The 24,662-nt window shown below is 37.8% G+C and overlaps 1 protein-coding gene across 1 annotated transcript in view; it reads right to left on the bottom strand.

The window, feature by feature from the left end:
- Window positions 1-24,662, bottom strand: part of CDKAL1 (CDKAL1 threonylcarbamoyladenosine tRNA methylthiotransferase) — a 648,803-nt gene that overhangs the window by 168,793 nt on the left and 455,348 nt on the right. Inside the window, exon 12 of the mRNA XM_022586761.2 lies at window positions 1,192-1,372. Within this exon, the coding sequence (XP_022442469.2) occupies window positions 1,192-1,372 (181 nt within the window). The remainder of the gene's footprint in view (window positions 1-1,191; window positions 1,373-24,662) is intronic.

The raw sequence follows: 24,662 nt of genomic DNA, 5'->3' as shown, positions 1-24,662 counted from the left end.
GGATAGTAAAGAGAAAGGCATGATGGGGACCTCTGGGGTACTGCTAATGTCCTATTTCTTGATCAGACTGAGGGTTACATGGAAGTATTCACTTTATGAAAACATGCAGCTGTACACTCTTCTGCAGGTATTTTGAAGTTTAAAAACTTTTTTTATTAAAGAAGTTTAAAAAAGAATGAATTAGACTATAAGGACAATAGAACAGTAGTTGTTAAGGAGCTGGGGATGGAGAGAGTAGACAACTACAAAAAGAGTAAAAGGGAGTTTGGCAGGGGGGCCTGATGGAACCATTCTGTATCTTGATTGTGGGACCAGTTACACTAGTGAATGCTTTCAAAGAACTATGTGCTGGAAAGAGGTAATTTTGCTGAATGCAAATTATACATCAATAAAAACTGTAATTTAGATATAAAAAGTAATTAGTTCATTTGATTTCTTTTTATGTTTATGAAAAATTAATGGTAGCACACAATTTGTTTTGGTAATCAGAAACAAAGCAGAAAACTTTCAGTGAAAAAAATTCTACTTCCTCTTAAGGCTTACTAACATTTTTTCATCTTGGGCCAATGAATCTAGAAACTAAATGTTTGTTTGAGGTCATTAATTTCTGGTGCACTCTGGGAAACTGTTTGCCTTTACTGGCTCTCAAACTTTTTCACATTTATTTTAGGTCATCTTATTCTAATATATCTATGAACATGTAAGGAGGAAATTAAATTGAGGTTCACTGTGAAAGCAACACACATCCGAAATAGACAGACAGCATCATATCTATCCCATGGAAAAGTAGGAAAACCAGGGGACCCTCAGAAAGTAACAAATTATGAAAAGCATCTCTTAAGAAGCAGGGAAGCCTCCTTTGCTCACAAATATTTAAGTTTTGCCTTATTGTGAAAGACCCAAGGCTTTATCCTATAAACAGTTAGTACTAGATATTAGTTTAAAAAATTTTCCCCGTGTCATCTGAACCTCACTCTTCAAGAGAAAAAAAAAAAGGTAGTATTATAGTTGCCTAAGGTCATTTAATGTACCAAGGTCTCCCTGCCCCTGACCCCAACTGGGAACAAACATTCCGTATTTCGTAACTTAAGGGTTGGTTATACCATGAGCTGGTTGTGTTAAGGCAGGCAACACAGCTGCATTTTTATAGCTGTTGGCTAAATATAATACCTTACAAGAAAAGTGTCTTACCACTTGCGCTGGAACTTGCTCCATTTTTGCAGCGGGAGTTCCTGGTCTTGGGTAAAATTGGTTAATAAAGAGACTTGGAAATTTGTACTCTTCAACAAGTTTCACTGTTTCTTGAAAATCTTGGTCTGTTTCTCCAGGAAAACCACAGATAATGTCTGTAGCAATAGTTATTCCAGGAACTCTAGAAAATAATAAAACAAAAATGTACAAAGTTGACTACAGTCCATAATTATTCTATTTCCTTGACATTTTAAATACCACTATTCCTTTAAAATTAAATTTTTAGGAAAGGGACATTTGCAAACAGTTTTAAAATGCCCTAAATATTAAAAGTTTATGGAAAACACGGCCCCCTATCATCCTCAGGAAATACCCATTTTAAAAAATTTCAGATGTTTCTTCATCCTTCTATATTTTAATATTGATGCTTATTCTATTTCTAGACTTATTGACTATTAGGCAATATTTGCAGACTTCAATGAGGATTCAGCTCTTTAAACTACTCTATCCCTCCCCTTCCAACATAATCACTGCTCAATTTTTAGTTAAATTAATAGTGTTAATAGTATTTCCATTGGTATAAATGCTGGGATATTGTTCACTTTCACAGCCAACTGGTATACTATCAATAAGTTTTCTTTTGCCATATTTAATTTTTCCTAGAGTTAATAATTGCCTCCTTTTTAAAAAAAATTGCTTAATATTCTATATACCTATGTAAATGTTTTCCAGAAGATCCATCAGTTCTATCAAAAACCAATACTACTTTCTAAACTCTCAGTGTACTATATAATTTACCAGTTCCATTTTTCTCTCTGGAAATGCCACTCCTAACTTTCTTCAGGTATGTGTTGCTTTCATGATGAACCAGCTGTCATCCTTGAATGCGGTTCCTTGGTTTTCTTTTCAACACCCCCCCAATTTTTTTTCTGGATCCTATGTCTTCCTAATTCTTGACTATTCTATTCTCCTTAATTCTGCTGGAGCATTCTTTCAGAAGCTTCATCAGAAAGAGTGGCAGGGAAATTTTGTTGTTATTGTTTTAGCATCTCTGAACATGTCTTAATCCACACACAACTGACTGATAGTGTGGGGTGCATAGCCCTCCAAAATGAAAAGTATCACCCATCAGAATTTTGTATTGTTCCCTTTTTTTTTTTTTAAGTTGGCAAGGTTGAGATGAGATGTCCAGATCCACTGTGATACAAACTTCTTTACAAGTGCCCCACTATCTTTTTGAAAGCTTTTAGGCTACTAATTTTTTTCAATGTTTTTAAATTTCATGATAGTAGGTCTTGGATTAAGTACTGAAATATTTGTACAGGGTACAATCTGGAGACTCATGGTCTATAGGTCTAATTTTATGCTATTTTTAAAATCATTTTTCTCTCTCTGCAACTCCTCTCCTTGGAATGTTGAAACTACAGGATTGACCCTCTAAGCTGCTCCACTATTATTTTCCATCTTGTGCTTTTGTTAACGTTTTCTGAAAGATTTACTTGAGTTTATCTTCCAATGCTTCTATTGAAAAAATTAATTGTTTATCATATTTTAAATTTCTAAGAGCTCTTTCTCATTTTCCAGTTTTCCTTTTCACAGCTTACTGTTTTTTAGAGATGCAACATCTTTTCTTAACTCTTTGAGGATACCAATTACAGTTTATCCACAATCTTTCCTTTGCTCACTATAACTGTATCTATTTCCTCTGGGTTCTTGGATTTGGTCCCTTGCATTCATGACTAAGACCTGCCGTAATAAATAGTGACTCTTGTTGCCCTTTAATACTTAAGAATAAAGCACTAAAAGCTTTTCGTGAGAGTGACTGGCTAACAAGCTCCATTTGTTTTTCAATAGGTCCATATGTTAGCATCTTGGAAGTCATTCCTCTTTGGCCATTGAGTTTCTCCATAAGTATGCTACAATATTCTGTGTGAAAGAATGACAAATTTATTTTAAAAAATATTTCTTTCTTGATTTCTGCTTAGTCTCACCCAGCTATTAACTTGACTGAACTTTAATTAGTAAGGGAAGTTCCAAGGTCTGGAACTTTTCTATCTGATGCTAAATAGAAAATGAGACAATATACATACAGAAAAATCCAACAGTATATTTGGAAAAAAATTATTTAAAAAATTTTTATCATGTTATAAAATATTTTTCTCTTTTAAGGATAATTATCAAAATTATTGTTGAAAACCATAAAAAATATACTTTTACAGTAAATGGTAAATTAAAAGACTATTTTCTAGACTAACTAAAGCATGTGAAATAGAATTATGTTAATAACTTCAATTAGCAACTTTTTACAGCTGACTTACAACTATTTCTGAACAAAAGAAATCCACACCTAAAAATAAAAGTAATGGATCACAGCAGAAGTGACAGAGAAGAGACCATCTCCCCTAAGAAATTAGGGGAAAAAGAAAAGAAATCTGAGAAATTGCCTGTGAAACACTGCAGCAACAAAGACAATAGGTTATTGTTCCAGGCTATGAATTGGAATGAACTTGGCACTAGATTATGGGGTATTCCCAAAGGAAAGTACCTTACTGATCCTCCCCCCCCACCCCACATCCTTCTTGATCCAATGTAGTTGAGTTCAGTATTATGTAACACCTGCTTACTTTGGCCTTAAAGTCCGTAGCGAAAAAGAAAAGACAAACCTTTACAGTAGTCATCATAAATGTTAAGGAAGGGGATGTTCAATGTATAAATATATTTGATAATCTACACAAAAAGGTGACCAATAACAGAGGTGGGGATAGGACACTATGAATTCGTGAAAGACCTAAGTTAGTATTTAAAAGTAAAAGCAGTTTAAGTTTCAAAGTATATAAGAATATAAACTGATTACCCAAAAAATGTTTTCAAAGTAGAGACTACACTTTAATATTGAAGCTCATCTATACATTGATTTTGTATATGCAAATCATGCTACTTAGGTTCTTCAAAATAACTGGGCTCCTTAGGTGAACCAAATAAAATATCTCATATTTACACTGCTAATTTGCTTATTAGTAAATATTCTCTTCAGTTCATAAGAAAAATCAAAAATGTTTGAAGTGGACCAAATTCTAAACTAATTGCATGCATATGATTTAAGTGGCTATAAGGAAATTTTAAGGGGTGTAAAATAGAATATTAATCCAAATATTTAATGTGCCAATTGTGAGTAAATGCTGTTTTTTGAGACAGTATGAATTTTCAAATTACTAAATTTTTTTTTTTTTTTTTTTTTTTTTGCGGTACGCGGGCCTCTCACGCCTCTCCCGTTGCGGAGCACAGGCTCCGGACGCGCAGGCTCAGCGGCCATGGCTCACGGGTCTAGCCGCTCTGCGGCATGTGGGATCTTCCCGGACTGGGGCACGAACCCGTAAAATTTTTAAAAATGATCATTTCCACAAATTTATTGAAGCTGTGAGTCTAATAAATATAATTACTAGGTATTATGTCTTTTTAAGATTTAAAAGACCTTCTATATTTACATTTTCATAGTAGTATTAATTCTGAAGGAATGATGAAAATGTCCAATTAGCTTAAATATGAGAAGTTTTGACCCATTTTTTTCTGACTTATACTTGCTATTTACTTGAAAAAAGAGTTCATTAAATAACTTGGGAATGGAATTAATGAGAAAGTTTCCAATTATGCATATGAATTGAGGTGTACGATTAGTTATGAAAATCGATCAGGGACATGTAAGTAGAGTACAACCTATTTGCTGGCACTAGGCCAGCATTTAAGAAAGCGCCAAATATTTGAAAATGCTTAATTATTCACCTTGACTAAAAATACATACATATATACACGCCATACTGTATTTGAAATACTACAAAAAATGTTGTACTTTAATACACCTGAAGACTTTCACTTGCAGTTTGGTGTTTCACTGGCAAAAACATAAAAAGGATGATTCTATTTCATTCTTTAGATCAATAAATTATGAGCTTCAAATTCCACATGTGAGAAAAGTGAGACTAACACACACACTATCTGCCTCAAAAGGAAGCGGTGAAAATGGTCAGAAGAAGGGTCAGGCTATTAAAATTATTAGGCATAGCGAAACACGCGATTAAAAGAAACAGTTTTCAGTCCTACAGAGATTAATTCCAGGACAGTTACTCCACAATTTCATGGAAGCTAAACTGGAAGTAGAAAGGGAATAAAAAGTATCTTGAATGGAATGAAAATAAAGATATACCATATCTAAATATATGGGATGCAGCTAAAGCAGTGCTTAGAAAGAAATTTATAGATTTAAATGCCTGTGTTAGAAAGAGGTACACAATAATCTAAGCTTCCACCTTAAGAAGTTTTAAAACAGGAGCAAATCAAACCCAAAGTAAAATAAAGGAAATAATAAAGGCAAAAGAAGAAGTCAAGAAAATAGAAAATAGAGAAAAAACAAAAAAAGTAAGGTGCACCTTTAAAAATAATTAATAAAATTACTAAACTGCTAGTAGACTGAGAAGAAAAGAGAAGACACAAATGACCGACTTCAGGCATGAAGGAGGGGACAGCACTACAGTTGTTATCAACATTAAAAGGATACTAAGGGTATATTGTAAGCAATTTTAAGCCAATAAATTAAAAACTTAGATGAAACAGGAAAATTCTTTGAAAGGCATAAATGATAAAAACTGAAGAAGCAGAAAATCTGCATAGCCTTTTATCTATTACAAAAATTGAATTTGTAATTCAAAATACTGTCACCAAAGAAAACAACACAAAACAAGGGAGGCATGCAGGCCCAGATGACTTCACATTTAAGAGAGAATAAAACTAATTCTACAGAGACTATTTCTTTCCTTTTTTTTTTTTTAGCCATGAAGCTTGCTTCGGGATCTTAGTTCCCCAACCATGGATCAAACCTGGGGACCTGGCAGTGAGAGACCCGAGTCCTAACCATGGACTGCCAGGGAATTCCCAGAGACTGTTTCAAATATAGATGATAAACTCATTTTACAAGTCCAGCAACAGTAGCCTGTATGAAAACCAGAGAAAGAGATGGAAATAATTCCAGACCAAGAACGCTCATGAACTCAGAGACAAAAATTCTTAACAGAAGATAAGCAAAGTGAGCCTCAAAACACATAAAAAGTATTGTATATCATGACCATGTTTTTAATCTCAGAAATGCAAGGGTTGGTATGATGTGCAAATATCAATTAATGCAATAAGCCACATGAAAAGAATAAAGGATAAAAACCCCATGGTGATATTAGTACATGCAGAAAACTCAGTTTACAAGTCCAGCACCCATTCATGATAAAAACTCTCAGCAAAGAAAGAACAGAAGGAAACTACTGCAATCTAATAAAGGATCTACAGCTATTATCATATTTACTGGTGAAAGACTAAATGCTTTTCCATTAAGAATAGTAACAAGGCAGAGAATTCTGTTCTCACTTCTTCAAAATATTAGTGGAGTAGAACATTATAATCAGTGCAGAAAAGCAAGAGAAAGAAATGAAAAGCATATAGATTGAAAAGGAAAAAGCCTTTTTTTTTTTTTTGCAAGTGACATAACCTCATACATAGAAAATCTAAGGAATCTAATGAATCTACTAGAATAAATGAGTTCACTAAAGCTAAGGATCAACATATAAAAATCAACTGTATTTTCTACTGTATAGCACAGGTGACTATGCTCAATATTATGTAACAACCTAAATGGGAAAAGAATTTGAAAAAGAACAGATACAGGTATATGTATAACTGAATCACTTTGCTGTACACCTGAAACTATCAAATCACTGTTAATCAGCTATACTCCAATATAAAGTAAAAAGTTAAAAAGATCAATTGTATTTTTATATATTAGTAACGAATAATGAGAAAATGAAATCAAGAAAGCAGTTCCATTCACAATAGCATAAAAATACTTAAGAATAAATTTGAGCACAGATAAAGAGTTTCTTAAAATTTGCTGAGAGAAATAAAAGAACAGCTAAATAAACTGAAAAATATATCATTTTCATGGATTGGAAGATTATACCCTTGTTAAGATGGTTAGTCTCTTCAAATCAATACTAAGATTCAGTGCAAAAAAAGAACTACCATATGACCCAGCAATCCCACTACTAGGCATATACCCGGAGAAAACCATAATTCAAAAAGAGTCATGTACCAAAATGTTCATTGCAGAACTATTTACAATAGCCAGGACATGGAAGCCACCTAAGTGTCCATAGGCAGATGAATGGATAAAGAAGATGTGGCACATATATACAATGGAATATTACTCAGCCATAAAAAGAAACGAAATTGAGTTATTTGTAGTGAGGTGGATGGACCTAGAGTCTGTCATACAGAGTGAAGTAAGTCAGAAAGAGAAAAACAAGTGCCCTATGTTAACACATATATATGGAATCTAAAAAAAGAAAAATGGTTCTGAAGAACCTAGAGGCAGGACAGGAATAAAGACGCAGATGTAGAGAATGGACTTGAGGACACGGGGAGGGGGAAGGGGAAGCTGGGATGAAGTGAGAGAGTGGCATGGACATATATACACTACCAAGTGTAAAATATTTAGCTAGTGGGAAGCAGCCACATAGCACAGGGAGATCAGCTCTGTGCTCTGTGACTGCCAAGAGGGGTGGGATAGGGAAGGTGGGAGGGAGACGCCAAGAGTGAGGGGATATGGGTATATATGTATATGTATAGCTGATTCACTTTGTTATATAGCAGAAACTAACACAACACTGTAAAGCAATTATACTCCAATAAAGATGTTAAAAATAAAATAAATAAATAAATAATTAAGAAAAAAAGATTCGGTGCAACTACTATCAAAATATTTCAGGATGTTTTTCTGTAGAAAACATTGACAAGCTGGTTCTAAATTTATACGGAAATGCAAAGGACCTAAAATAGCCAAAACAATTTTGAACAAGAACAAAGTTAGTGGAATGGATGAACCTGACTTAAAAGATTTACTACAAAGCTACACTATCAAGACAGTGTGGTAGCAGTATAATGACAGATCAGTGGAACAGCATAGAGTCCAAAAATACACCCATACATTTATGGTTCATTTTCAACAAAACTGCCAAAGCAATTCAATGAGGGCAGGTGACAGTGTTTTCAATAAATGGTGCTGGAGCAATTGGATACCATATGCCCCCCCCCCCAAAAAAAACTTATTAGACCCTTACTTTACCTTACATTATACACAAAAAGTACTTCTATATGAATCATAGATATAAATGTAAGAGCTAGAATTACTAAACTTCCAGAAGAAAATCTTTGTGACTTGAGTAAGGAAAAGATTTCTTAGCTGTAACACCAATACCAAAAGCACAATCTATGAAAAAAAATTGGATAAACTGGTAAATTGGACTTATTGAAAATACACCATTAAGAAAACAAAAAGAGAAGCCATAGACTGGGAAAAAGTACATATCATATATCTGATAAAAAGATTTGTATATTTTGTATACAAAATATTTTAAGAACTCTTATGTCTCACCAACAGGAAGACAACACAACTGTACAATGGGCAAAGGATTTTAACACTTAATTAAAGAAGATATATGAATAGTTAATAAATGCATAAAACATTGCCCAAAGTCGTTAATAATCAGGGCAATGCAAGTTAAAACCTTGTAAGATGCCACATACCCAGGAGAATGGCTATATTGAAAAAACACTAGAAAACAACAGACATCGATGTGCATATTGAGAAACTGGAACCCTTATCCATCGTAGGTGGGACTTTAAAATGGTGCACTTACTTTGGGAAATGGTTTGACAATTGTTTGAAAAGTTAAATACACATTTACTGTGACTAAGAAAGTCTACTCCTAGCTATCTACACAAGAGAAATTAAAACGTATGTCCACACAAGGACTTGTATGTGGATTTTTACAGCAGCATTCTTCATAATAGCTTCAACCTGCAAACAGTCCAAGTGTCTATCAACTGGTGAATGGATAAACAAAATGTGACATACCCATACAATGGAAATTTACTTACAAATAAAAGAGAACCAACTAATGATACATGCACCAACGTGGATGAACCCTGAAAACATCCTAAGAAGGAAGACACAAAGGATTACTTATTGCTTCCATTTACATGAAATTTCTACAAGAAGCAAAACTAGAGAGACAGAAAACTGATCAGTGGTTGCCTGGGCCTGGGAGCAGGGATTCACTCCAAACAGGCATTAGGAAACTCTGTGTCATAACCAAAGCATTCTAAAACTGACTTGTGATGATGCTTGCACAAATGTATACATTCACTAAAAATCTTCAAACATACTCTTACACTGGGTGCTTATTGGATGGTATCTGAATTATACCCACAGCAACCCTCTTAAAAGTGAAAGAAACAAAACTAGAACAAAAAACATCTTTCTAAAGACAGAGAGATAGTTATGCAATCTTCCATAACATTGGTCCCCAAACTTTTTGGCCCCAGAGACCAGTTTCATGGAAGACAATTTTTCCACGGATGGGGGTGGGGGGAGGGGGACGGCGGGGGGGATGCTTCAGGCGGTAATGCGAGCGATGGGGAGCGGCAGATGAAGCTTCCCTGCTCGCCCCGTAGCTCACCTCCTGCTGTGCGGCCCGATTCCCAACAGGCCGAGGACCGCCAGGGGTTGGGAACCCCTGCTCCAGAACATACTTTATTCTAAGAAGTCCTACTAGCTAAGCTTTTGACAAAGCATAGTCCAAGAATTAAATACGGCCAAACAGGGGCAAAAGGCAAAGATAATAAAAGGTAAGGTTAAGGTTGAAAGGGAATTATGTTCAGAGCGTGCCATCAGGAAGGACTAGAAGGAGGAAAACTTGGACTTATTTCCCAACTCCTGATTTATGACAACGAGCAATCATTCTGTTCACACCGAAGAGGAAATTTAGGGAGAAACAATACGACCTCTTCAAATAAAGTTAAGACACCTTTCAGCAGCTTTAAATTTATTTTCATAATTTTACGAAGAAATTCTTAAAGGACCTGAGCTGAAAACAGAAAAAGCCCTGAAACATTTAGATAAGGGTTGAAAAGCCATAATGAGTCACTAGGACAAAGAAAGACTGGTGTGGCTTGGGAGTTCATCCCTAATTTTTTAACATGGATATCTAGGAGAAAACTCTTCCCATGTGTAACTGAGGGGCTCTGCCACTAACCAGCTGCACGCTCTTGGGCAAATTACTTATTTAGCACTAGTATGCTTCCGTTTCCTTTTCTATAAAATAAGAATAGTAAAAGTATTCACAGATAAGAGGACTAATGAGTTAGTATACCGACTAGTTGCTCAGGACAGTGCCTGCTACGTACTGCCTGACATGTTTTAGCTATTATTATTGTAACCCTGTCAGAGAGATGATAACAACAACTACCATTTATTATATAATACTAAGTGCCAGGTGATATGTGAACAACTTACACCTTATTTAATACAACCTCCACATAAGATAGATTCTATTTTGTCTCTGTGGGAAATAGGGAAAGCACCATTAGGGAAATAAGATTCAAAAAGGTGGAAGAAATTGCCAATCATCACAGAATCACTAAATGGTAAAGGAAGGATCAGTCTTATCTCTTATCTGTGTCACTAAGGTACTCATCTCATTGGTGTACACACTTGAGCAAACCTTAACGAACAGAAAACTGTGTATAGAACTGCTCTTTTAAGTTACCTTCTAAGTAAAAACTTGTCTGAGCTATTTTAACTTTATTCTTTTAGTTTTATTTAGTTTTACTTTATTTTTAGTTGTCAACTTATATTGAACAGTTTTTATCTGTGCAATTGTTTTTAACATAATTAGACTTCCAGAAACAAACTCAGTTCTGGTGTAATTCCTTGATTAGATACTTTTGGACTTTTGTCAGGAGGCACTGAAGCTGGAATATTGTTCATATCTAGAGCATTTTAGAATTTCTTATACTTTATACATAAAGCACTTCACCGTGTCAGTGTCTTCTAATTTTTTTGTGATGAAGAATATCAAACTGATCATGTCATGTCCACTTTGTTTTAGTGTCTTTTATACTCTGATCATGCACTCCTGCTAAAATTTTCTACTAGCACTTATCAACGCTCCCAGATACAAAAGAAATGTGAGCAGAAATAGGTGCCACACGTGTAATAGAAGGATTCAAGGGGGCTGTCCAGGTTCAAGGGGGCTGCTGTGGTCTTGCTCCCCATTTCTGTTAGTCTCTTAAGGAACACAAAAGCAAGCTGGCGTCTATTAAGCACGTACTGTACGGCAGCTGCTATTACAAACGCTTTACATTCATTACTTTACTTGGTCTTCACAGCAGACCAGGAAGGGATGTGTTGTCATCCCTATTCTGTGAAGGAGGGACCTGAGGCTCAGGAAACTAAGATAATCTGTGAAAGTGTGGCTAGAAAATGGGGACCAAAATCTGTCTGGATTTAAATCTGATTTCTTTCTAGTGGTACTAATACTGCTTCCTCTCTCTGAGCCACCTGTAAATAGGAATGATTACATCTACCTATTTGTTGATGAGTGATGATAATGATCAAAAAAAATGTTAGCAGGTAACCATTTAGGTTTTATTTATTTATTTATTTATAACATCTTTATTGGAGTATAATTGCTTTACAATGGCATGTTAGTTTCTGCTTTATAACAAAGTTAATCAGCTATACATATACGTACATACCCATATCTCTTCCCTCTTGGATCTCTTTCCCTCCCACCCTCCATATCCCACCCATTTAGGTGGTCACAAAGCACCGAGCTGATCTCCTTGTGCTATGTGGCTGCTTCCCACTAGCTATTGGTTTTACATTTGGTAGTGTATATATGTCCATGCCACTCTCTCACTTTGTCCCAGCTTACACTTCCCCCTCCCTGTGTCCTCAAGTCCATTCTCTAGTAGGTCTGCGTCTTTATTCCCATCCCGTCCCTAGGTTCTTCATGACCATTTTTTTTTTTAGATTCCATATATATGTGTTAACATAGGGTACTTGTTTTTCTCTTTCTGACTTACTTCACTCTGTATGACAGACTCTAGGTCCATCCACCTCACTACAAATAACTCAATTTTGCTTCTTTTTATGGCTGAGTAATATTCCATTGTATATATGTGCCACATCTTCTTTATCCATTCATCTGTTGATGGACACTTAGGTTGCTTCCATGTCCTGGCTATTGTAATAAGTTCTGCAATGAACATTGTGGTACATGACTCTTTTCGAATTATGGTTTTCCCAAGGTATGTGCCCAGTAGCGGGATTGCTGGGTCATATGGTAGTCCTATTTATAGTTTTTTAAGGAGCCTCCATACTGTTCTCCATAGTGGCTGTATCAATTTACATTCCCACCAACAGTGCAAAAGGGTTCCCTTTTCTCCACACCCTCCCCAGCACTTATTGTTTGTTGATTTTTTGATGATGGCCATTCTGAAGGGTGTGAGATGATATCTCATTGTAGTTTTGATTTGCATTTCTCTAATGATTAATGATGTTGAGCATCCTTTCATGTGTTTGTTGGCAATCTGTATATCTTCTTTGGAAAAATGTCTATTTAGGTCTTCTGCCCATTTTTGGATTGGGTTGTTTGTTTTTTTGATATTGAGCTGCATGAGCTGCTTGTAAATTTTGGAGATTAATCCTTTGTCAGTTGTTTCATTTGCAAATACTTTCTCCCATTCTGAGAGTTGTCTTTTTGTCTTGTTTATGGTTCCCTTTGCTGTGCAAAAGCTTTCAAGTTTCATTAGGTCCCATTTGTTTATTTTTGTTTTCATTCCCATTACTCTAGGGGGTGGGCCAAAAAGGATCTTGTTGAGATTTCTGTCATAGAGTGTTTTATGTTTTCCTCTAAGAGTTTGATAGTGTCTGGCCTTACATTTAGGTCTTTAATCCATTTTGAATTTATTTTTGTGTATGGTGTTAGGGAGTGTTCTAATTTCCTTCTTTTATATGTAGCTATCCAGTTTTCCCAGCACCACTTATGGAAGAGGCTGTCTTTTCTCCATTGTATATTTTTGCCTTCTTTATCTATAATAAGGTGACCATATGTGTGTGGGTTTATCTCTGGGTTTTCGATCCTGTTCCATTGATCTATATTTCTGTTTTTGTGCCAGTATCATACTGTCTTGATTACTGTAGCTTTGTAGAATAGTCTGAAGTCCGGGAGCCTGATTCCTCCAGCTCCGTTTGTCTTTCTCAAGATTGCTTAGGCTATTCGGGGTCTTTTGTGTTTCCATGCAAACTGTGAAATATTTTGTTCTAGTTCTCTGAAGAATGCCAGTGGTAGTTTGACAGGGATTGCACTGAATCTGTAGATTGCTTTGGGTAGTATAGCCATTTTCACAATGTTGATTCCTCCAATCCAAGAACATGGTGTGTCTCTCCATCTCCTTATATCATCTTTAATTTCTTTCATCAGTGTCTTATAGTTTTCTGCATACAGGTCTTTTGTCTCCTTAGGTAGGTTTATTCCTAGGTATTTTATTCTTTTTGTTGCAATGGTAAATGGCAGTGTTTCCTTAATTTCACTTTCAGATTTTTCATCCTAAGTGTATACAAATGCAAGAGATTTCTGTGCATTAATTTTGTATCCTGGTACTTTAACAAATTCATTGATTAGCTCTAGTAGTTTTATGGTAGCATCTTTAGTATTCTCTATGTATAGTATCATGTCATCTGCAAACAGTGACGGCTTTACTTCTTCTTTTCCGATATGGATTCCTTTTATTTCTTGTTCTTCTCTGACTGCTGTGGCTAAAACTTCCAAAACAATGTTAAGTAATAGTGGGGAGAGTGGGCCTTTTTTTGTTCCTGATCTTAGTGGAAATGGTTTCAGTGTTTCCCCATTGAGGATGAAGTTGGCTGTGGGTTTGTCATATATGGCCTTTGTTGAGGAAAGTTCCCCCTATGCCTACTTTCTGGAAGGTTTTTATCATAAATCGGTGTTGAATTTTGTCCAAAGCTTTCTCTGCATTTATTGAGATGATCTTATGATTTTTCTCCTTCAATTTGTTAATGTGGTGTATCACATTGATTGATTTACATATACTGAAGAATCCTTGCATTCCTGGGATAAACCCCACTTGATCCTGGTGTATGATCCTTTTAACGTGCTGTTGGATTCTGTTTGTTAGTATTTTGTTGAAGATATTTGCATCTATGTTCATCAGTGATATTGGCCTGTAGTTTTCTTTCTTTGTGACATCTTTGTCTGGTTTTGGTATTAGGGTGATGGTGGCCTCGTAGAATGAGTTTGGAAGTCTTCCTCCATCTGCTATATTTTGGAAGAGTTTGAGAGGGATAGGTGTTAGCTCTTTTCTAAATGTTTGATAGAATTTGCCTGTGAAGCCATCTGGTCCTGGGCTTTTGTTTCTTGGAAGATTTTTAATCACAGTTTCAATTTCACTGCTTGTGATTGTTCCATTTATATTTTCTATTTCTTCCTGGTTCAGCTTCAGAAGGTTGTGCTTTTCTAAGAATTTGTCCATTTCTTCCAGGTTGTCCATTTTATTGGCATATAGTTGCTTGTGGTCATCTCTCATGATCCTTTGTATTTCTGCAGTGTCACTTGTTACTTCTCCTTTTTCATTTCTAATTCTATTGATTTGAGTCTTCTCCCTTTTTTTCTTGAGGAGTCTGGCTAATGGTTTATCAATTTTGTTTATCTTCTCAAAGAACCAGATTTTAGTTCTGTTGATCTCTGCTATTGTTTCCTTCATTTATTTTTCATTTATTTCTGATCTTATCTTTATGATTTGTCTCATTCTGCTAACTTTGGGGGTATTTTTTGTACTTCCTTCTCTAATTGCTTTAGTTGTAAGGTTAGGTTGTTTATTGGAGATGTTTCTTGTTTCTTGAGGTAGGTCTGTATTGCTATAAACTTCCTTCTTAGAACTGCTTTTGCTGCATCCCATAGGTTTTGGGTCGTCGTGTTTCCATTGTCATTTGTTTCTAGGTATTTTTCGATTTCCTGTTTGATTTCTTCAGTGATCCCTTGGTTATTAAGTAGTGTATTGTTTAGCCTCCACGTGCTTGTATTTTTTACAGATTTTTCCTTATAATTGACATCTAGTCTCATACTGTTGTGGTTGGAAAACATACTTGATACGATTTCAATTTTCTTCAATTTACCAAGGTTTGATTTGTGACCCAAGATATGATCTGTCCTGGAGAATGTTCCATGAGCACTTGAGAAGAAAGTGTATTCTATTGTGTTTGGATGGAATGTCCTATAAATATCAATTAAGTGCATCTTGTTTAATATATCATTGAAAGCTTGTGTTTCCTTACTGATTTTCATTTTGGATGATCTGTCCATTGGTGAAAGTGGGGTGTTAAAGTCCCCTACTATGATTGTGTTACTGTCGATTTCCCCTTTTATGGCTGTTAGTATTTGCCTTATGTATTGAGGTGCTCCTATGTTGGGTGCATAGATATTTACAATTGTTATATCTTCTTCTCGGGTTGATCCCTTGATCATTATACAGTGTCTTTCTTTGTCTCTTGTAATAGTCTTTGTTTTAAAGTCTACTTTGTCTGATATGAGAATTGCTACGCCTGCTTTCTTTTGATTTCCATTTGCATGGAATATCTTTCTCCATCTCCTCACTTTCAGTCTGTATATGTCCCTAGGTCTGAAGTGGGTCTCTTGTAGACAGCATATATACGGGTCTTGTTTTTCTATCCATTCAGGCAGTCCATGACTTTTGGTTGGAGCATTTAATCCATTTACACTTAAGGTAATTATTGATATGTATGCTCCTATTACCATTTTCTTAAATGTTTTGGATTTGTTATTGTAGGTCTTTTCCTTTTCTTGTGTTTCCTGCCTAGAGAAGTTCCTTTAGCATTTGTTGTAAAGCTGATTTGGTGGTGCTGAATTCTCTTAGCTTTTGCTTGTCTGTAAAGCTTTTAATTTCTCCGTCGTATCTGACTGAGATCCTTGCTGGGTAGAGTAATCTTGGTTGTAGGTTTTTCCCTTTCATCACTTTAAATATGTCCTGCCACTCCATTCTGCCTTTCAGAGTTTCTGCTGAAAGATCAGCTGTTACCCTTATGGGGATTCCATTGTATGTTATTTGTTGTTTTTCCCTTGCTGCTTTTAATATTTTTTCTTTGAATTTAATTTTTGATAATTTGATTAATATGTGTCTTGGCATGTTTCTCCTTGGATTTATCCTGTATGGGACTCTCTGCCCTTCCTGGACTTGATTAACTGTTTTCTTTCCCATATTAGGTAAGTTTTCAACTATAATCTCTTCAAATACTTTCTCAGTCCCTTTCTTCTTCTCTTTTTCTTCTGGGACCCCTATAATTCGAATGCTGGTGCATTTAATGTTGTCCCAGAAGTGTTTGACACTGTCCTCAATTCTTTTCATTCTTTTTTCTTTATTCTGCTCTGCAGTAGTTACTTCCATTATTTTATCTTCCAGGTACTTATCCGTTCTACTGCCTCAGTTATTCTGCTATTGATCCCTTCTATACAATTTTTAATTTCATTTATTGTGTTGTTCATCTCTCCTTCTGTGCTCTTTAGTTCTTTTAGGTCCTTGTTAAACCTTTCTTGTATTTTCTCCATTCTATTTCCAAGATTTTGGATCATCTTTACTATCATTATTCTGAATTCTTTTTCAGGTAGACTGCCTATTTCCTCTTCATTTGTTAGGTCTGGTGGGTTTTTACCTTGTTCCTTCATCTGCTGTGTGTTTCTCTGTATTCTCATTTTGCTTAACTTACTGTGTTTGGGGTCTCCTTTTCACAGGCTGCAGGTTTGTAGTTTCCATTGTTTCCGTTGTCTGTCCCCACGGGCTAAGGTTGGTTCGGTGGGTTGTGTAGGCTTCCTGGTGGAGGGGACTGGTTCCTGTGTTTTGGTGGATGAGCCTGGTTCTAGTCTTTCTGGTGGGCAGGACCATGTCTGGTAGTGTGTTTTGGGGTGTCTGTGAACTTTGTATGATTTTAGGCAGCCTTTCTGCTGATGAGTGGGGCTGTGTTCCTGTCTTGCTAATTGTTTGGCATAGGGTGTCCAGCACTGGAGCTTGCTGGTCGTTGAGTGGAGCTGGGTCGTAGTGTTGAGATGGAGATCTCTGGGAGAGCGCTCGCCGATTGCTATTACATGGGGCCAGGAGGTCTCTGGTCGTCCAGTGTCCTGAACTCGGCTCTCCCACCTCAGAGGCGCAGGCCTGACGCCCAGTTGGAGCACCAACACCCTGTCATCCACACGGGAAAAGAGAAAAAAGGAAACATATATATATATATATATATATATATATATATATTGCTGCTCCCAAAGCCCACCGCCTCAGTTTGGGATGATTCGTTGTCTGTTCATGTATTCCACAGATGCAGGGTACATCTAGTTGATTGTGGAGATTTAATCCGCTGCTCCTGAGGCTCCTGGGAGAGATTTCCCTTTCTCTTCTTTGTTTGCACAGCTCCCGGGGTTCAGCTTTGGATTTGGACCCGCCTCTGCGTGTAGGTCGCCTGAGGGCGTCTGTTCTTCTCTCAGACAGGACGGGGTTAAAGGAGCGGCTGATTCGGGGGCTCTGGCTCACTCAGGCCGGGGGGAGGAAGGGGTACGGATGGGGGGCGAACCTGCGGTGGCAGAGGCTGGCGTGACAGTGCGCCAGCCTGAGGCGCGCTGTGCGTTCTCCCGGGGAAGTTGTCCCTGGATCCCGGGACCCTAGCAGTGGCGGGCTGCATAGTCTCCTGGAAGAGGTGTGTGGATAGTGACCTGTGCTCGCACACAGGCTTCTTGGTGGCTGCAGCAGCAGCCTTAGTGTTTCTTGCCCGTCTCTGGGGTCCGTGCTTTTAGCCGTGGCTCGTGCCTGTTTCTGGAGCTCGTTTAGGCGGTGCTCTGAATACCCTCTCCTCGTGCACCGGGAAACAAAGAGGGAAGAAAACGTCTCCTGCCTCTCAGCAGGTCCAGGCCTTTTCCCGGACTCCCTCCCCGCTAGCTGTGGCGCACTAGCCCCCTTCAGGCTGTGTTCAGGCCGCCAACCCCAGTCCTCTCCCTGACTTCTGACCTCCAAAGCCCTAGCCCCAGCTCCCAGCCCCCGCCCACCCCTGCGGGTGAGCAGACAAGCCTCTCGGGCTGGTGAGTGCTGGTCGGCACCGATCCTCTTTGCAGGAATCTCTCCGCTTTGCCGTCCGCACCCCTGTTGTTGTGCTCTCCACGGCGGCCCCGAAGCTTTCCCCCTCCGCCACCCGCAGTCTCCGCCCACGAAGGGGCTTCCTAGTGTGCGGAAACCTTTCCTTCTTCACGGCTCCCTGCCACTGGTGCAGGTTCCGTGCCTGTCCTTTTGTCTCTGTTTATTCTTTTTTCTTTTGCCCTACCCAGGTACGTGGAGAGTTTCTTGCCTTTTGGGAGGTCTGAGGTCTTCTGCCAGCGTTCAGTAGGTGTTCTGTAGGAATTGTTCCACATGTAGATGTATTTCTGATGTATTTGTGGGGAGGAAGGTGATCTCCGTGTCTTACTCTTCGGCCATCTTGAAGCTCCGCTGCCATTCAGGTTTTAAATGCCTCCATAATCACCAGGGTAGGGTAGTGGAAATAGCACTGATCTGCTTGAAAGGTTTGGGTTTGAATTCTAAATATCCTCTGGTAGCAAAGGCTTGCAAAGTTTTTCTTCCTAATAGGACCTAAATCAAAATAATCAGTATTCTACTACCTTAATGAGATCACGTTTACACAGACCACATTCTCTGAGAATAAAATTAGAAATAAATGGTAAAATGGTTTAGAAAAACGTCAGCCCTCTTTTTTGGAACGTGAATACAATAAGAATATAAATGTATTCCTACAAATAAATAGCTGTGGTCTTTTTCAAAGCAGGACGTATAACATTTCTGACCTTTAGAGAGCAGTTTAACCTACTTGTTTGAAGAAACTGCTTTCAATAGTAGCCAGAATCTACATGTTAATATATAATTCACAGCGTAATTTAAGTGACATTTATAAACAAAGACAGCCTTTCAAGGTCCCACTGAGAAAAAATTAGTAGCAATTAGCTTTTTAAATTATTGCTTCTCTTTGAAAGTAATAAAATCTTTTAATAAGCTTAAAAAAATTCAGATGGTTTTTTGTTTAAATTTGGCACAATTTTACTTTTTTGAAGTAAAAAAGTAGTATGTTTCAGACAAGGAAGGAACATGGATAAAATGACAAATGATTTGCTAAAGCTTTCAAATTTCTGGAAATTCTAAGAAATCGGGATTTAAAATCGTAAAAAAAATGGGTTGGGGGAGGGATGGAGTGGGAGGTTGGGGTGAGCAGATGTAAGCTATTACATAGAGAATGGATAATAACAAGGCCCTACTGTAGAGCACAGGGAACTATATTCAGTATCCTATGATAAATCATAATGGAAAAGAATATAAAAAAGAATGTATATATATGTATAACTGAATCACTTTGCTGTATAGCAGAAATTAATACAACCTTGTAAGTCAACTATATTTCAATTAAAAATATTAAAACTGAAAACAAACAAAATAAAATGGTAAAAAAAGACTTAAATATCTGTGGTAAAACTGATCAAGTACATGGGGAAAAGTGTTTCTGAAACTCAGAAAGAAACGTGGCTGTCAAACAGGACAAAAAAAAAAAAAAAGACGGGGGCCAAGCAGATGGAGATGACACCAAAGAGTTTCGTGTCATCCATTACACTGCTAAACCTGGTTTAAATCCAGAATATACAGTTTGGCTTCAAGCAAAAATCAAATGAATCATCACTGTTAACGAAAAACTAAATAAGTACTATGTTAAGTAAGTTTTTTATCCTGTAACACCATGCTTGCTTTCCACAGCAAACATGTTAGAATAGGCACAAAGCCTTCCATGAGACCAAAGATACTGCTTTAAAAATTAAAAGTAAGCAAACTGGATAATATTGTTATAATATTTAAAAGGAACCATATTAAATTTCACAGAAGTTTTACACATCTGTTATTAAAATCATTTTATGATATTGCCAGTTAAAGTGAAGGTATTGACTATCTATGGTACTGTTAACACAATTCTTATATGAGTTTTTCCGTTTCTATGGTGACATGAATTATAAGGTTCAATGAAGCCAGATTCCGTAATGTGTATTTTTCTGTTACTCAAGGTGAAAAGGAAATGAAACATTTCTAACATTCATAAACTGCAGCACATGTCTGAATTCCATTTAGAGATAAGATGATAATTACTAAAGTAATTAGAATTCTTCCTGGATGGAATTATTTTGCACACAGTGGAAATTTAGATTTAGGAACGAAAGCAGTGGCCAGAGTATATTCAGCATCGGTAATTAATTACAACCAAACCCAATATGCTATTCTGATACCTTGGAACAGACTATACCTCTGTCTGCTTCTGACTATAATATGAAAGAAAATTGGTCAACCACCCCCATCCCTTCAGTCAGAAAGATAAAGTGGGTGAAATAATTTTATTCAAGAGAAAATCCAATTACTGAAATAATCAACGTTTCCCTCTTGCTTTATTTTTTTCATATTTGAAAGGGCATTCACATTAGCAGAACCAATTAAACGAATATCAGGACAGGGCAAAAACTACAAAGTTGGGCAAGTTGCTTAAATCCTTTAAAATTAAACTTTGAAAAAAAAAATCGCTTGAAATTTTAGTGACTCAAACCCAGATCATAGCATTCTTTAATAGGAAAACATAATTGGAAGGTGACTAAACATCAGGTCTCAGGAAGAATAATTTATAAAATGGTATAGTCGTAAGGTGGTTGACTCTAAAATCCAGTCCAATGTAATTAATTAGGCAAATTTTTACTTTTAATGGAAGTGTCATTATCATCAAGAAATGGTACTCATCGATATCACATTTCAAGTCTATACCATCCTAAAATGCAAGTTGTATAGTAGCATCGTAAATAACACTGGAAAAATACAGAGAGAGAGCATGCCAAATGCCATCAAATCAAAACACAGTAGTATTATTCACAATTACTTTCTTTATCCCTTATTAGTGGAACTCATGTTCTGTTTTGTTTAAATTCAGTTTACTCTCAAAATCAGATCAAAGGTTGGCAAACTATGGCTCATGGGCCAAAATTAGCCATTGCCTATCTTTATAAATAAAGCTTTACTGGAACTCAGCCACACCCATTCATTTACATACTGACTATGGCTGCTTTGGCTACAAGAACAGAGTAATTGTGACAGTTGCAATCACAAAGCCAAAAATATTTACTACCTGAAGCTATTTTAAACAACCAAACAAAATCATGACTCTGATTTTGGTAAGTACTCCCAGGGACGCTCCAGGGTGAGTATGGGGGCCATCAGCGGGCATATGATGCTCTCCAAAACGCAGCTCTAATCAATCTTTTCATTGTCACCAAAGTCTTCTTGATACAATTCAAATCAGAATACTTTCTCCCTGAGGAATCTTGGTGCACAATCCATTAGCACCTATCTATACGATTCCTCCCTCATGATCCATCTCTCTGACAAAATTTTTCCTGATTTTCTCTCAGCATCTGAACTTCATGGTTCCTCCTTTATATCTCTGTGAAAGCCGGATTACGATGGCACCTGGCACCTTTCACATTTGTTTTCTTGTCTTATGCCTCCTAGTAATAAACCAAAAGCACCTGGTGGAACTAGGACGGGGTCATATTCATTTTCTTACACTTGCAGCAAGGAGGCAGCAGCTCACAGATAGTTGAGGCTCAGTAAAGGTGCCCACTGAATTAAAGGTGATGGGCAAGGGGGAACTGGGAAGAAAGACAGGGATGATGGATAAATAAACTCAACAAAGCAACAGGCTTTATTCATAATTAATCCCTGTACTGACTAATATCCATCTCAGCATTCTACTTCAAAGTCTGAGAAGCGAACTTCTGACCCTATCTAGCTGGCAAGGGAAGAGAAGGGGCTATCACAGGGCTTTTAAGTGGCGTGTTTCTCTTTGGAGTAAAAGCTATGCAGACGCTGCCCAGACACCAGCCACTGGAGCTGACCTGTCCTGCTTGCAGTGAGGGCATCGACTCTCCAATGAGCACCGTAAGAAAATGCATTAGTTCACTAACACTTGCTTCACCTTAAACTCTTATTTCTAGAAGTAATTAAAACACTTACAAGGGGTCAAAGCTTATTTTAAATGACCTGAGTTCATTTGCAACTTTCAGTTTAAAAGCTGGGGAAACGGGGATCAAGCTGGAATCTTTGATGTTGAAGCAAGATTTATGAGACTCAGAAGAGGAGCTTTCATTCTAATTCTACGTTACAGTTGCTCTCGTGTATTTTTGAAGTTGGTAAGTTCCATCACTCAAAAATCGTTTATCAACTGGATGGTATGTTCTCGGCAGGGTTCTTGATAGTCAACGTCTATGAGGGCTGCAATGGCAGAGAGGCAGCAAGTGGCCGAGAGCCCTTTCCATACAGAAATCACACGAAATGTGTCTGTTCCTTAAACACTGCAGCTTTTATGGGAAGGGCCTGTTATTTTTTATGGCGCTGCCTTTTGGATCCTCCGTTTGGCCCAAATCTCTGCCTCCAAACAGGCAATTCCATCCCGTCTCACGCCACGCCTGGCTGGTCTGTCAGCAGTGGCTGTTCCCCAGCCTTCCACGGTCACGCAGCACCACCTAAGACACGCTTCTCCAATCCTTAGGACAGCCTGGGGCCCTTCGCGACAGTGAGTAACCCAGTTCAGCTCCAGCCACAGCAGCTCTCTGGAGGCAGCCTGCTCACACCCCTGGTTCAGCAGTGCTGGGCTGCTGGGTGTTGCTTTGATGCTGATGGCAGCTGATCCTAAACCAAGAGACGTTCCAAGAACCAAGAACAAAGCCACTATATGAGGGAACACCAGGATACTACAAAGATCTCCAAAGTCATCATTAGGGCAGCAGACATAACTAGTCACAAATGAACTAGCTCAGTACCAGGCTGATCTTGTGGCATTTTCTGACACCAGCCTCTGAACCTTACTGAACACTTACTGTGTGCCAGGCATTCTTTTAAGTGCTTTTCATATATTGACTCATTTAATCCTCAAAGCAGTTAATGAGAAAGGTAATATTTTCTCCACTTCATAGATGTGGCAGCAGAAGTCTCTTGCCTAACGCCATCCAGCAATAAGCAATAGAGTCCGGATCTGTCTGATTTCAGAGTCTGTGATTTTAAATGACAATCTGCCACCCAGCGACGGTGGGCAGTGAGTATCAAATAGTGCCAGATACAATTATTCCCAAAGGCCTCCTTTCTCAGAAACAATAACTATGAGGTGTCATCATGGAGTGGCTTGACTGAGACTCTCATCTAGAAGCACGAGTGCCATCTGATAAGCCTACAACTACTACATAACAAAAATACCCACTTAACGTTACCTACTCAGTCATTCCTCAGTTATTCCATTATTACTTTCACACTAAAAAACAAGGACACTGAGGATGAGGTCACTTGTCCATGGTCACGGAGCGAGTTAACAGGAGAGCACGTCTGGGATTATGTTTTCTGACTCCTAGTGCCTTACCCAGGTACTTATCCTTTTAGCCAAGGAAAAGAAATGTAGGGGAAAAAATCCTCACAAGATAGCATATCTGTGCCAGTAGCCAGCAAAAAGGTATTCATGAAAGCTCAGATTTTATCACACACATTTTCAGCGGCGCCAAAATGAGGAGAGATAGGCCCCCATGAGACCAGAAACATTAGCAGACAGAACTAGCCCTTGGCTCAGAGAAGCAGTGAGAAAACAAACAATCTTGTTAATTTTTAACACTTCACATCACGTCCCAAACCATGCAAGGTCTAGAAAGTAGCACTGATTGCAAAATTTTTGGCAAAAGAATCTGAGGAATAGTTAGATAACTGTGGTGGTGCTTGATTTCAAGTCCTGGACAGTTCATAGCCTGGCACAGAACCCAAAGTATCTCTGTCTTCCATATAATTCAGATCCAACTAACGGCTCTAAAGACCCACAATGGGTCACGTGCTAATACTCCTTTCTCTGTGTTACTTCACCGACATCAAAACACCCCTCTGAGAAAGAAGGGGTGATATAATTACTTCACAGAGGTTTCGAGAGGCAAAGTATCTGCAGGAGGAGAGGAATCAGGATTTGAACAGTAACTGCCGCCTCTCAAACCTGCTAAACTGAACGATTCTCGGGAACCACAGCCTGTGCCAAAGGTTTCTGTGCTGTGATCTTAGACCACCAAAACTTTTTGTCTGTGAGCACCAACATAAACAGAGGGTGTAAGTGTCTATCAGATAGGCATTGGTGTGGTAAGATCTACCAGATGAAAGCCTGATTTGAAGACAATTTGATTCAATCCAACCTACGGTAACTGAATACCTACAACCAAGGGGCCAAACAAATAGAATCAGAATACACCGGAGGGCTGTGCAGCACTTCCAGTCACCGGTGGAGATGAACAGTGATGTGGCCGACAGTGCCAGGCTTAATACAAGGGAGAAGGGTGGGAAAGGGAGGGGTGATGGAATAAATGGGATTATGGGCCTTAGAGAACATGAAATCAGGAATAACATGGACTGGAGGTGGTGGG

Source organism: Delphinapterus leucas, chromosome 10, assembly GCF_059928025.1.
Source record: "Delphinapterus leucas isolate spDelLeu-1000000601 "Yukka" chromosome 10, BTC_Dleu_Yukka2, whole genome shotgun sequence".
NCBI lineage: Eukaryota > Metazoa > Chordata > Mammalia > Artiodactyla > Monodontidae > Delphinapterus > Delphinapterus leucas.
Note: the sequence above shows the minus strand (reverse complement) of the source record. Positions and strands in the feature narration are given on the sequence as shown.